The sequence below is a fragment of the Pristiophorus japonicus genome, chromosome 11 (genome assembly GCF_044704955.1).
Source record: "Pristiophorus japonicus isolate sPriJap1 chromosome 11, sPriJap1.hap1, whole genome shotgun sequence".
NCBI lineage: Eukaryota > Metazoa > Chordata > Chondrichthyes > Pristiophoridae > Pristiophorus > Pristiophorus japonicus.
The window spans coordinates 75,791,806-75,806,852 of NC_091987.1; the positions used below are offsets into that span (position 1 = coordinate 75,791,806).

Below are 15,047 nucleotides of genomic sequence, written 5' to 3' on the forward strand. Positions count from 1 at the left end.
AAAGCTGCACCCTAAAACTGAATGCTCCAACTGAGTTTCAATTGAGTGGGCAACTTGTATACAACAACAACAAAAAATTTTTTGTAGGCCTGTTAAGGAAACTGTTTAGATGATGCACAGAGTAGGAATGAGAATTATAGGGATGTGACAATAGGTAAAAGGGAGCTGCGAATAAGAAAATAGATGATTCTAATTGAACTTGGTTGTTGGCTGGCACCTCAGTGGGATACTGAGGGAGTGCTGCACTGTCAGAGGTGCCGTCTTTCAAATGAAATTGTAATCTGAGGCCTCATCTGCCCGTTCAAATGGATGTAAAAGATTCCACAGCACTATTCGAAGAGCAAGGGAGTACTCCCGGTGTCCTGGCCAACATTTATCCCTCAACCAATACATAAAATTAGATGTTTTAGTCATTTATTTCATTGCTGTTTGTGGGATCTTGCTGTGTGGAAATTGAAAGCCGAGCTTCCTACATTACAACAGTGACTACACTTCATAAATGGCTGTAAAGCATTTTGAGATGTCCGTAGATCAAGTGCAACTTCTTTCTTCTCGTCAAGATAGAATTATTGTCTTAGAATGACCAATCCAACACATTACTCCACAAAGTGGAAGTTCGTGTCTCTGCTTTGGTTGGACTGATAACAATCTATTATCAATCTATAATGTATTAAAGACCTTACACTTGCTCCATTTTCTGTCTGTGCCATTTGATTTCCTGTTATCACATTTTGGTCACTCATTTTGTGTCAAATTCTTCCAATTTAAATTCCTATGTCCACATTTGTGATGGAAAATGTCTTTGTAAACTTGTCACTCTGAATTCACAATCTGACCACTGGGTTCTGATAAATCTTTCCTCATTAACTGAAAGTTCTAATGCCTAAATTAAGGGTTTAAGAGTCTATGTGTATAATGGAGAGAAAGACATGACAGTGTTCTGATTGCACACCTATTGTTGCCATTAGCTTATGTTGTCTAAGCTTTCGAAAGTGAAAGCAAAAGGCACTGGGTTCAGTGAAAGAGAGAAAGAGGGTGAAGGCGGGGAATAAACCCTCTCCCCTGTCATCGAGGACCTTGTGCCTTCCTTGACACTAGCCCCTGTCCTCATGTCCTGTGTTACTAAATGTCAGTTCCTCCTGTCAGTCAGAACAGCTTCATGTTTAAGCGTTTTGAGTGTTTTAAAAACATGATTAACTTTTTTGAATCTGTGATCTTCCTGGTTTGTATGGTTCCGTACTATATTGGGTAGCGCATTAACCCAGTGAGCTATTGGGTAAGTTCAAAAATATTTTTGAAACAAAACACAATGATGCAGTGTTACACGTTATTGGAAATATCTTAAAGGAGGCCAGAAGAATAATATATTGTAACAAATGTTATTGTTTGAAAGATCATTGTCTATACTTTTTTTCAGTATATACTAACTACAGGATGCACTGCAGCAACTCATTCACTGACAGGAGGGTTGGTAACCAGAGAACACAGAGTTAAGCTAATTGGCAAAAGATCCAGAGGGGCGATGACATTTTCTTTTAAGCAGAGGCTTGTTGTGATCTAGAATTCACTGCCTGAAAGGGTAGTGGAAGCAGATTCAATAGTAACTTTCAAAAGGTCATTAGAAATACATTTGAAAAGGAAAAATGTAGCATGTTTGGCCTTGGTTCCTCTGGGCTCAATTTTGGCCCACCCCTTTTTTCGGTGCATTTACCGGAGATGCGCCGCTTTACTCCGTTGCCAAGTGCGCCGAAAAAATCGCTCCCCACTTTGGCTGCTGTCCGGCCTCTCCTCGGTTGTTGCGCAGCGTAGCCAGTCGAGTCGGGGGCGGAGCCAGTGTCCTGCAGTGAAAACAGTGCCGGGACGTCTGCACATGCGCAATGGAGTGTCCGCGCATGCGCAGTAGCTCCTCGCCCCCAGCCTTTCTGTGTGCATGCTGCAGTCGCTGTGTGTGTGGGACCAGATGCCCGCCCCCTATCCCTGGCCGAGCGGCCTCCCAGTGCGATCAACCCCAGGTTTGAAATTTTATGCACTGTAGCTATTTTTAAACTTTCTTAATGGCTTGTCATTTTCCTGGACTTTTGGATATTTTGAAAAAATGATGTAAATTTTGTCTCTTGTGAATAGTGGTGACCATTTGTCAAGCCTATTCACCTGGTGCTATTGTGAAAGAAGAACATAAGTGACGGAGGAACACTGAGAGAATATCTTATTTATTGAAGTAGACTTTATTTAGATAATATAGGCTCAATTTTGACCCAGTATACTTATTGCAAACAAATAGTTGTTTAAATTAGTTGTGAGATTAGGGCAATTTAATTCAACTATCTTTTACTTCTTTTATTGTTGTAGTTTAAGCTTCCATGAATGCTTCTGTTGTATAGTAAATTAACTTTGCGAAGTTTGTCATTTGATGTCCTGTATAGCTGTTTGAAGCTATTCACATTCTTTAGTCAAGTCATTAAGTTCCGCTGGCCTCGCGTCCCTATTCCAGGCCGAATGGCCTCCGATGTACCTACCTACGCTCATTTCTTAACTCTCCGCAAGGGTTTTCTGAAGTGGCCACATATGCTGGCCGAAGTAGATTTGGAGTAACTATTAGCTGGCCAAAGTGGCCTAAATGGCCAAAACTGGTGTAGATGGCTGGTAACGACCCCTTTTGAGAAAAAAAAACGGAACTAAAAAAATCCTAACTAACTCACTTACACTGGTGTAAATTGAATGTGCAAAATGGGGATTTTTAAGATACTCCAGAAAAATCAAGTTGCTCCTAAGAAAACGGAGCAACTCCTGGCCAAAATTGAACCCTCTGTTACTGTACCTTCTATCAGGTTGCAGCAGGCAGCCTTGCATTGTCAGTGTAATAAATGCATCCTTTTATATATTGTACTTTTTCTTAAGACTTCAGGAAATTCGACTAGAGGTTCTGAAGAATTTGTTACACCAACGTGAAGCAAAGCAACAGGAAATGAATGTGAAACGGGTTGAAGGACACTGGTCAAAGCTTCAGCAAAAGAAAGGAATGGCTACAAAGAAGATAAGATTGGAGCACATCAAAGGTACTGCTAGCTTCATTTAGAAGACTATGAGTGACTATTTCTGGTTTGACTTGTCTATCATTTGCTCACCTTTTTTCTTGTTATTCTTCTCCATTATTTCCCCTGTTAACAGGTCGGACCAGTGCCAATTCCATTATGCAACTTATCTTGGAGATGTGCAAGTGTGGCCTCGGTCACCTATCTCTGTTTATCAGCAATTTATCACTATGGGGAACAATTGGGGAAATACTTGTCGTACTACTCTGACGTAATCCTTTGCTACACCAGTTTCCTACGTTGCTGGACCTCACGGCTGCCTTTTTTGTCTCATGGAGTGCAAAGTTAATGTCCTTTATAGCATTATACATAATGTCATCATTAGATAGTCATGTTGCTCAGCTTATGAGGCTGCTTTATATAATCTATCCATATGGATGGGAATTCTGGTCCCAAAAAGGTTCTTTAACACTCTATGACTTGTGCTCCAATCTAGCAAGGCTCCATGCTGGAAGCAGTGCCTGGCAAAATTTACCCTATAGGATTTTTTGATTGGTTGCTTTTTGGAGAATGGGAAATCTGAGTCAGTAAGGATGTGTTGCATTCCATTGGCACATCAGAAACTTTCCCATGTTCTGTGGATACATCCTACATTGTTTAGATATATACTACAGGCAAATGGGCAGTGGATTAGCAGGAATTAAGCAAATGTACTAGCACATTTTCCCTGACATTGGTCACTGTGATTTGTACGATACATTGTTTTATAGCAACAGAAGCATTTGACCAGCTAATTTATAATTGATCTCTTGTGACGTAGTCCGGGCTTAACATTTTAATTATTTTTTAATTGTCCCGAGTTTGAATTTGCCAATTTCCCAACAGTAATTGATCACTCCGTGATTGATTGCTTTCGGGAAACCAGCCTTTTAAAGTTTTAATGACCCCACCCCCACAGACAACAACATCTGGTCCTAAAAAGATAGTAAAAGCTTTTACCGATATATAAAACGCAAAAGAGTGACTAAAGTAAGTGTTAGTCCCTCAGAAGATGAGAAGGGGGATTTAATAATGGGAAATGTGGAAATGGCTGAGACTTAAACAATTATTTTGCTTCGGTCTTCACAGGGAAGACACAAAAACCATGCCAAAAATTGCTGGTCACTGGAATGTGGGAAGGGAGGACCTTGAGATAATCACTATCACTAAGGGGGTAGTGCTGGACAGGCTAATGGGACTCAAGGTAGACAAGTCCCCTGGTCCTGATGAAATGCATCCCAGGGTATTAAAAGAGATAGTGGAAGTTATAGCAGATGCATTCGTTATAATCTACCAAAATTCTCTGGACTCTGGGGAGGTACCAGCGGATTGGAAAGCAGCTAATGTAATGCCTCTGTTTAAAAAAGGGGGCAGACAAAAGGCAGGTAACTATAGGCCGGTTAGTTTAACATCTGTAGTGGGGAAAATGCTTGAAGCTATCATTAAGGAAGAAATAGCGGGACATCTAGATAGGAATAGTGCAATCAAGCAGACGCAACATGGATTCATGAAGGGGAAATCGTGTTTAACTAATTTACTGGAATTCTTTGAGGATATAACGAGCATGGTGGATAGAGGTGTGCTGATGGATGTGGTGTATTTGGATTTCCAAAAGGCATTCGATAAGGTGCCACACAAAAGGTTAATGCAGAAGATAGAGGTACGCGGAGTCAGAGGAAATGTATTAATATGGATAGAGAATTGGCTGGCGAACAGAAAGCAGAGAGTCGGGATAAATGGGTCCTTTTCGGGTTGGAAATCGGTGGTTAGTGGTGTGCCACAAGGATTGGTGCTGGGACCACAACTGTTTACAATATACATAGATGACCTGGAAGAGGGGACAGAGTGTAGTGTAACAAAATTTGCAGATGACACAAAGATTAATGGGAAAGCGGGTTATGTAGAGGACACAGAGAGGCTGCAAAAAGATTTAGATAGGTTAAGCGAATGGGCTAAGGTTTGGCAGATGGAATACAATGTCGGAAAATGTGAGGTCATCCACCTTGGGAAAAAAAACAGTAAAAGGGAATATTATTTGAATGGGGAGAAATTACAACATGCTGCGGTGCAGAGGGACCTGGGGGTCCTTGTGCATGAAACTCTTTTGAGTTTACCTGCAAAACATAAAAAACATTAAACGGTGCCACCCGACCTGGGTGACACTCCAGACATTTACAAGGCCCTTTTTTTCCCCCCTTTTTTTTTTGTTTTTTTTTGTGTTTTTCTTTTTTGGTTTTTTTTTTTTGGGCACTAAATTCACAATTTTCCCCAGTGCCCCCTATAAAAGGGAAGGGGGACACTAAAAGCACCGGCAATTAAAACAAATTAAACTTAAAAAACGTAAAATCAAATTAAAATTTGGTTGCCGGGCGTGATGATGCACTCCAGTCCCTCCGGTGCCCACCTCTCGCGGAAGGCCGCGAGCGTACCGGTGGACACCGCGTGCTCCATCTCCAAGGACACCCTGGACCGGATGTAAGAGCGGAAGAGAGGCAGGCAGTCAGGTTGAACGACCCCCTCGACCGCCCGCTGCCTGGACCGGCTGATGGCACCCTTGGCCGTGCCCAGGAGCAGTCCTACGAGGAGGCCTTCGGACCTACCCGCTCCCCTCCGCACAGGGTGCCCAAAGATCAGGAGAGTGGGACTGAAGTGCAGCCAGAATTTCAGGAGCAGCCCCTTCAAATAGTGGAACAGGGGCTGCAACCTTGTGCATTCAATAAAAACATGGAACACGGACTCCTCCAGACCGCAGAAATTGCAGGCGGCCTGGGAGTCCGTGAACCGGCTTAAAAATTTATTGCACGGCACTGCTCCGTGCACCACCCTCCAGGCCAAGTCCCCGATGAATAGTGGGAGGACCCCTGCGTAGAGTGCCCTCCATCGGGGACCCCCACCTCCTCCGGACGGCAAGATGGTACGCCATGGCGTGTCCGGACGGCCGGCGAGGATGGCAAAGTTGAGGGTGTGCAGGAGCAGCCCGTACAGGAAACCCCTCCGCGCGGAACTGAAAGGCACGGAGGGGATTTCCCGGAGGCGGCTCAAGTTGTGAGGCGCCGGCCCCCGAGGGAGGTTCCGGGGTTTGGCGCCGATGAGGAATTCCGTTCCTTGTGCATGAATCCCAAAAAGTTAGTTTGCAGGTGCAGCAGGTAATCAGGAAGGCGAATGGAATGTTGGCCTTCATTGCGAGAGGGATGGAGTACAAAAGCAGGGAGGTCCTGCTGCAACTGTACAGGGTATTGGTGAGGCCGCACCTGGAGTACTGCGTGCAGTTTTGGTCACCTTACTTAAGGAAGGATATACTAGCTTTGGAGGGGGTACAGAGACGATTCACTAGGCTGATTCTGGAGATGAGGGGGTTACCTTATGATGATAGATTGAGTAGACTGGGTCTTTACTCGTTGGAGTTCAGAAGGATGAGGGGGGATCTTATAGAAACATTTAAAATAATGAAAGGGATAGACAAGATAGAGGCAGAGAGGTTGTTTCCACTGGTCGGGGAGACTAGAACTAGGGGGCACAGCCTCAAAATATGGGGGAGCCAATTTAAAACCGGGTTGAGAAGGATTTTCTTCTCCCAGAGGGTTGTGAATCTGTGGAATTCTCTGCCCAAGGAAGCAGTTGAGGCTAGCTCATTGAATGTATTCAAATCACAGATAGATAGATTTTTAACCAATAAGGGAATTAAGGGTTACGGGGAGCAGGCGGGTAAGTGGAGCTGAGTCCACGGCCAGATCAGCCATGATCTTGTTGAATGGTGGAGCAGGCTCAAGGGGCTAGATGGCCTACTCCTGTTCCTAATTCTTATGTTCTTATGTTGGACACCAGGGGCACACAGGAGGAGGGCCTTGTGCCCAGCATTGCTGGGGTACAAATAACAGGAAATAATGTTATATGTTATATGTCATATCTTGTCATAATGGCATGTTGTCATAATACACTTGAAAAATGTTTATGCTCCACACGAACCTCCTGCCACCCTTCTTCATCTAACCCCACCAACATATCCTTCTATTCCTTTCTCCCCCATGTATTTATCTAGCTTCCCCTTCAATGCATCTGTGCTAGTTGCCTCAACTACTCCTTGTGGTAGCAAGTTCCACATTCGAACCACTCTCCAGGTAAATACGTTTCTCCTGAATTCACTTTTGAATTTATTCGTGATTATCTTATATTTATGGCCCCTAGTTCAGGTCTCCAAGTGGAAACATCTCCTCTACGTCTACCCTATTAAACCCTTTCATAATCTTAAAGAACTCTTATCAGGTCACCCCTCAGTTTCTCTTTTCTAGAGAGAAGAGCCCCAGCCTGTTCAATCTTTCCGGATAGGTATAACCTCAATTTTGGCAATTCATTCTAGTAAATCTTTTTTGCACCTTTTTCGCTGCCTCTATATCCTTTTTATAACATGGATACTGGAACTAGAAAAGGAGGCAGACAAAAAGCAGGAAACTATAGACCAATTAATCTGTGGTTGGGAAAATGCTGGAGTCCATTATTAAAGAAGCAGTAACAGGACATTTAGAAAAGCAAAATTCAGTCAGGCAGAGTCAGCATGGATTTATGAAGGGCAAGTCATGTTTGACAAATTTGCTGGAATTCTTTGAGGATGTAACAAACAGGGTGGATAAAGGGGAACCAGTGGATGTGGTGTATTTGGACTTCCAGAAGGCATTTGACAAGGTGCCACACAAAAGGTTACTGCACAAGATACAAGTTCATGGGGTTGGGAGTAATATATTAGCATGATAGAAGATTGGCTGACAAACAGAAAACAGAGAGTCGGGATAAATGGTTAATTCTCTGGTTGGCAATCAGTAACGAGTGGGGTGCCGCAGGGATCAGTGCTGGGACCCCAACTATTTAATAACTTGGAAGAGGGAACTGAGTGTAACTTAGCCAAGTTTGCTGACGATACAAAGATGGGAGGAAGGATGATGTATGAGGAGGACATAAAGAGACTGCAGGAGGACATAGACAGGCTAAGTGAGTGGGCAAGAATTTGGCAGATGGAGTATAATGTTGGAAAGTATGAGGTCATGCACTTTTGCAGAAAAAGAATCAAAGAGCAAGTTATTATTTAAATGGAGAAAGATTGCAAAGTGCTGCAGTACAGCGGGACCTGGGGGTACTTGTGCATGAAACACAAAAGGTTAGTATGCAGATACAGCAAGTGATCAGGAAGGCCAATGGAATCTTGGCCTTTATTGCAAAGGGGATGGAGTATAAAAGCAGGGAAGTCTTGTTACAGCTGTACAGGGTATTGGTGAGGCCACACCTGGAATACTGCGTGCAGTTTTGGTTTCCATATTTACGAAAGGATATACTTGCTGTGGAGGCAGTTCAGAGAAGGTTCACTAGGTTGTACCCGGGAATGAGTGGATTGACTTATGAGGAAAGGTTTAGTAGGTTGGGCCTCTACTCAGTGGAATTCAGAAGAATGAGAGGTGATCTTATCGAAATGTATAAGATTATGAGGGGGCTTGACAAGGTGGATGCAGAGTAGATGTTTCCACTGATGGGGGAGACTAGAACTAGAGGGCATAATCTTAGGATAACGGGCAGCCCATTTAGAACTGAGATGAGGAGAAATTTCTTCTCTCAGAGGGTTGCGAATCTGTGGAATTCGCTGCCTCAGAGAGCTGTGGAAGCTGGAACATGAAATAAATTTAAGACAGAAATAGACAGTTTCATAAACAATGAGAGGAGAAGAGGCTATGGGGAGTGGGCAGGGAAGTGGAGCTGAGTCCATGATCGGATCAGCCATGATCTTTTTGAATGGCGGAGCAGGCTCGAGGGGCCTTATGGCCTACTCCTGCTCTGATTTCATAAGTTCTTATGTTCTTAAGTAACTGTTCAGAGTACACCGGGTGCAGTCTAACCAAGGTTCGATACAAGATAAACCCTCCCGCCCCGAATCATTCCTTCCACTTGGTGCCGAGAAGCAGGACGTGAGACCCAATCTGCCGACCTGAGGCCCCGACTCTCTTTCCCTCCCGACTCTCTCCCCCCCCACCGCCGACTCTCATCCCCACCCGACTCTCTTCCCACCCGACTCTCTTCCCCCCCGACTCTCTTTCCCCCACCGACTCTCTTTCCCCCACCGACTCTCTTCCCCCCACCGACTCTCTTCCCCCCACCGACTCTCTTTCCCCCCCCGACTCTCTTCCCTCCACGACTCTCTTCCCTCCACGACTCTCTTTCCCCCCCCGACTCTCTTTCCCCCCCGACTCTCTTTCCCCCCCGACTCTCTTCCCCCCCACAACTCTCTTTCCCCCCCCGACTCTCTTTCCCCCCCGACTCTCTTTCCCCCCCGACTCTCTTTCCCCCCCGACTCTCTTCCCCCCCCGACTCTCTTCCCCCCCGACTCTCTTTCCCCCCCGACTCTCTTTCCCCCACCGACTCTCTTTCCCCCCGACTCTCTTTCCCCCACCGACTCTCTTCCCCCCACTGACTCTCTTTCCCCCACCGGCTCTCTTTCCCCCCCCGACTCTCTTTCCCCCCCCGACTCTCTTTCCCCCCCCGACTCTCTTTCCCCCCCCGACTCTCTTCCCCCCCACCGACTCTCTTTACCCCCCCCGACTCTCTTTACCCCCCCCGACTCTCTTTCCCCCCTCCCCCCGACGCTCTTCCCCCCCGACTCTCTTCCCCCCCCCCCCGGCTCTCTTCCCCCCCGGCTCTCTTCCCCCCCGGCTCTCTTCCCCCCCGACTCTCTTCCCCCCCGACTCTCTTTCCCCCCCGACTCTCTTTCCCCCCCGACTCTCTTTCCCCCCCGACTCTCTTTACCCCCCCCGACTCTCTTTCCCCCCCGACTCTCTTTCCCCCCCGACTCTCTTTACCCCCCCCGACTCTCTTTCCCCCCCGGACTCTCTTTCCCCCCGACGCTCTTCCCCCCCGACTCTCTTCCCCCCCCCCCGACTCTCTTCCCCCCCGACTCTCTTTCCCCCCCGACTCTCTTTCCCCCCCGACTCTCTTCCCCCCCGACTCTCTTTCCCCCCCGACTCTCTTTCCCCCCCGACTCTCTTTCCCCCCCGACTCTCTTTCCCCCCCGACTCTCTTCCCCCCCCGACTCTCTTTCCTCCCCGACTCTCTTTCCCCCCCGACTCTCTTTCCCCCCGACTCTCTTCCCCCCCGACTCTCTTTCCCCCCCCCGACTCTCTTTCCTCCCCGACTCTCTTTCCCCCCCGACTCTCTTTCCCCCCGACTCTCTTCCCCCCACTGACTCTCTTTCCCCCACCGGCTCTCTTTCCCCCCCCCCGACTCTCTTTCCCCCCCCGACTCTCTTTCCCCCCCCGACTCTCTTTCCCCCCCCGACTCTCTTTCGCCCCCCGACTCTCTTCCCCCCCCACCGACTCTCTTTACCCCCCCCGACTCTCTTTACCCCCCCCGACTCTCTTTCCCCCCTCCCCCCGACGCTCTTCCCCCCCGGCTCTCTTCCCCCCCGACTCTCTTTCCCCCCTCCCCCCGGCTCTCTTCCCCCCCGGCTCTCTTCCCCCCCCATACTCTCTCCCCCCCCCCGACTCTCTTCCCCCCACAACTCTCTTCCCCCCCCCGACTCTCTTTCCCCCCGACTCTCTTTCCCCCCGACTCTCTTCCCCCCCCATACTCTCTCCCCCCCCCCGACTCTCTTCCCCCCACAACTCTCTTCCCCCCCCGACTCTCTTTCCCCCCGACTCTCTTTCCCCCCGACTCTCTTTCCCCCACTGACTCTCTTTCGCCCCCCACCGACTCTCTTTCCCCCCCCCACCAACTCTCTTTCCAACCCCACCGACTCTCTTTCCCCCCCCCCCACCGACTCTCTTTCTCCCCCCCGACTCTCTTCCCCCCCTCCGACTCTCTTTCCCCCCGCCGACTCTCAATCCCACCCCCGACTCTCTTTCCCCCCCCGACTCTCTTTCCCCCCCCGACTCTCTTTCCCCCCCAACTCTCTTCCCCCCCACCGACTCTCTTTCCCCCCCCGACTCTCTTTCCCCCCCGACGCTCTTCCCCCCCGACGCTCTTCCCCCCCGACTCTCTTCCTCCCCGACTCTCTTCCCCCCCGACTCTCTTCCCCCCCGGCTCTCTTCCCCCCCGGCTCTCTTCCCCCCCCACTCTCTTCCCCCCCCCTACTCTCTTCCCCCCCCTACTCTCTTCCCCCCCCCCGACTCTCTTCCCCCCCACAACTCTCTTCCCCCCCAGACTCTCTTTCCCCCCCGACTCTCTCTCCCCCCCCGACTCTCTTTCCCCTCCCGACTCTCTTTCCCCCCACGACTCTCTTTCCCCCCGACTCACTTTCCCCCCCGACTCTCTTTCCCCCCCGACTCTCTTTCCCCCCCGACTCTCTTTCCCCCCCGACTCTCTTTCCCCCCGACTCTCTTTCCCCCCGACTCTCTTTCCCCTCCCGACTCTCTTTCCCCCCACGACTCTCTTTGCCCCCGACTCTCTTTCCCCCGACTCTCTTTTCCCCCCCGACTCTCTTTCCCCCCCGACTCTCTTTCCCCTCCCGGCTCTCTTTCCCCCCACGACTCTCTTTCCCCCCGACTCACTTTCCCCCCCGACTCTCTTTCCCCCCCGACTCTCTTTCCCCCCCGACTCTCTTTCCCCCCGACTCTCTTTCCCCCCGACTCTCTTTCCCCCCGACTCTCTTTCCCCCCCGACTCTCTTTCCCCTCCCGACTCTCTTTCCCCCCACGACTCTCTTTCCCCCCGACTCACTTTCCCCCACGACTCTCTTTCCCCCCGACTCACTTTCCCCCCCGACTCACTTTCCCCCCCGACTCTCTTTCCCCCCCTACTCTCTTCCCCCCCGACTCTCTTTCCCCCCGACTCTCTTTCCCCCCGACTCACTTTCCCCCCCGACTCACTTTCCCCCCCGACTCACTTTCCCCCCGACTCTCTTTCCCCCCGACTCTCTTTCCCCCCTGACTCTCTTTCCCCCCCGACTCTCTTTCCCCCCCGACTTTCTTTCCCCCCGACTCTCTTTCCCCCCGACTCTCTTTCCCCCTGACTCACTTTCCCCCTGACTCTCTTTCCCCCTGACTCTCTTTCCCCCCGACTCTCTTTCCCCGACTCTCTTCCCTCCCCGACTCTCTTCCCTCCCCGACTCTCTTCCCTCCCTGACTCTCTTTCCCCCCCGACTCTCTTTCCCCCCTGACTCTCTTTTCCCCCTCCGACTCTCTTCCCCCCCGACTCTCCTTCCCCCCCGACTCTCTTTCCCCCCCCCGACTCTCTTTCCCCCCCCCGACTCTCTTTCCCCCCCGACTCTCTTTCCCCCCGACTCTCTTTCCCCTCCGACTCTCTTTCGCCCCGCCGACTCTCTTTCGCCCCCCCGACTCTCTTTCCCCCCCGACTCTCTTTCCCCCCCGACTCTCTTTCCCCCCCGACTCTCTTTCCCCCCCCGACTCTCTTTCCCCCCCCGACTCTCTTTCCCCCGGACTCTCTTTCACCCCGGACTCTCTTTCACCCCGGACTCTCTTTCCCCCCCGACTCTCTTTCCCCCCCGACTCTCTTTCCCCCCCCGACTCTCTTTCCCCCCGACTCACTTTCCCCCCCGACTCTCTTTCCCCCCCGACTCTCTTTCCCTCCGACTCTCTTTCCCCCCGACTCTCTTTCCCCCCCGACTCTCTTCCCCCCCGACTCTCTTTCCCCCCCGACTCTCATTCCCCCCGACTCTCTTTCCCCCCGACTCTCTTTCCCCCCCCCGACTCTCTTTCCCCCCCGACTCTCTTTCCCCCCGACACTCTTTCCCCCCCCCGACTTACTTTCCCCCCCGACTCTCTTTCCCCCCCGACTCTCTTTCCCCCCCGACTCTCTTTCCCCCCCGACTCTCTTTCCCCCCCGACTCTCTTTCCCCCCCGACTCTCTTTCCCCCCGACTCTCTTCCCCCCCGACTCTCTTTCCCCCCCGACTCTCTTTCCCCCCCGACTCTCTTTGCCCCACCGACTCTCTTTGCCCCCTGACTCTCTTTGCCCCCCGACTCTCTTTGTCCCCCCGACTCTCTTTGTCCCCCCGACTCTCTTTGCCCCCCCGACTCTCTTTGCCCCCCCGACTCTCTTTGCCCCCCCGACTCTCTTTGCCCCCCCGACTCTCTTTGCCCCCCTGACTCTCTTTGCCCCCGACTCTCTTTCCCCCGACTCTCTTTTCCCCGACTCTCTTTTCCCCGACTCTCTTTTCCCCCCGACTCTCTTTTCCCCCCGACTCTCTTTCCCCCGACTCTCTTTTCCCCGACTCTCTTTTCCCCCCGACTCTCTTTTCCCGCCGACTCTCTTTCCCCCCCGACTCTCTTTCCCCCCGACTCTCTTTCCCCCTGACTCTCTTTCCCCCCGACTCTCTTTCCCCGACTCTCTTCCCTCCCCGACTCTCTTCCCTCCCCGACTCTCTTCCCTCCCCGACTCTCTTCCCTCCCCGACTCTCTTTCCCCCCCGACTCTCTTTCCCCCGCCGACTCTCTTTCCCCCCCGACTTTCTTTCCCCTCGACTCTCTTTCCCCCCCGACTCTCTTTCCCCTCGACCCTCTTTCCCCCCCGACTCTCTCCCCCCCAACACTCCCCCCCAACTCTCTTTCTACCCGACTCTCTCTCCGACACTCTTTCCCCCCGACTCTCTTCCCCCCCCGACTCTCTTTCCCCCCGACTCTCTTTCTCCCCTGACTCTCTTCCCCCCCGACTCTCTTTGCCCCACCGACTCTCTTTGCCCCCTGACTCTCTTTGCCCCCCGACTCTCTCCGCCCCCCGACTCTCTTCCCCCCCCGACTCTCTTCCCCCCCCGACTCTCTTCCCCCCCTCGACTCTCTTCCCCCCCCGACTCTCTTCCCCCCCCCGACTCTCTTCCCCCCCCCGACTCTCTTTCCCCCCCCCGACTCTCTTTTCCCCCTCCGACTCTCTTTCCCCCCCGACTCTCTTTCCCCCCCGACTCTCTTTCCCCCCCCGACTCTCTTTCCCCCCCGACTCTCTTTCCCCCCCGACTCTCTTTCCCCCCCGACTCTCTCTCCCTCCCCCGACTCTCTCTCCCCCCCCCGACTCTCTTTGCCCCCCCCCCCCATCCGATTCTCTCTTCCCCCTCCCCCGACTCTCTCGGTCTGTCGTGAGGCCATGAGGGCCCAGCGTGGGGCCGAGTGTGGCGGCCAAGAGCGGCGAGCAGAGAAGTGGTGGGGTGCCTACAGAGAGGCAGAGGCTGGCAGGGAGAGGGGGAGAGAGAGAGAGAGAGAGAGGCTGGATGGAGAGAGAGATACTGAGCGGGGGAGAGAGACATTGCAGGGGGATGGTAGAGGGAGAGACATAGGTGGCCGGGGGGGATCGGTGGGGAGAGAGGGAACTCGGGGAGGACACATCACGTTCTTCCAACCCCCTACAAGGGACATCGTTGGAGTAGATGATATCCAGGAGTCACGACACTGTCACTATTCACTTCATACCCAATAAACCTGTTAACAATCTGTATACAGTGCCCCATCTATGGTGGGTGGAGGGAGCTGGGGGGAGGATGCACGCGCTGGGGTAAGGCACTTTAGCTGGGGTTGTCATGCAATTAGACTGGGGTAAGGCACTTTGGCTGGGGGAGGCATGCACTTGGGCTGGGGTAAGGCACTTTGACTGGGGGAGGCATGCACTTGGACTGGGGTAAGGCACTGGGGTAAGTGAGGGCCATTGTCGGAACTCAGTCGAGCTGGGATACCATATCTAGGAACGATTTCCCTCATTAACACTTTAACAACAGTTTGAGCCTTATTGTCCAGGGTAGGGTAAGCTTTGATCCATTTGTAAACACATCTACTATTACTAACACATATTTGTAACACTGAACTCTTTGCAACTCAATGTAGTCCAACTGCAAGGTCTCAAAGGGGCCTTCTGGTAGGGGCATCTTACCCCAATCACAGGGGACTCCCTTCCCCGGATTATGCTGCTGGCAAATAAGGCAGCGACTACTGATGTTCTGGGCCAGTGCCTGGAGTCTAGGGTGCCACCAAGTGGCCAAAAGCGTGTCACTTGTTGTCCTTGCTC

At 51.5% G+C, this 15,047-nt stretch overlaps 1 protein-coding gene across 3 annotated transcripts in view; it reads left to right on the forward strand.

Moving 5' to 3' along the window:
* cfap91 (cilia and flagella associated protein 91) overlaps positions 1–15,047 on the forward strand; it is a 208,104-nt gene that overhangs the window by 79,280 nt on the left and 113,777 nt on the right. For all 3 annotated transcript variants that reach the window (XM_070893569.1, XM_070893568.1, XM_070893570.1), the window contains exon 8: positions 2,899–3,056. In XM_070893569.1, coding sequence (XP_070749670.1) covers positions 2,899–3,056 — 158 coding nt within the window. The remainder of the gene's footprint in view (positions 1–2,898; positions 3,057–15,047) is intronic.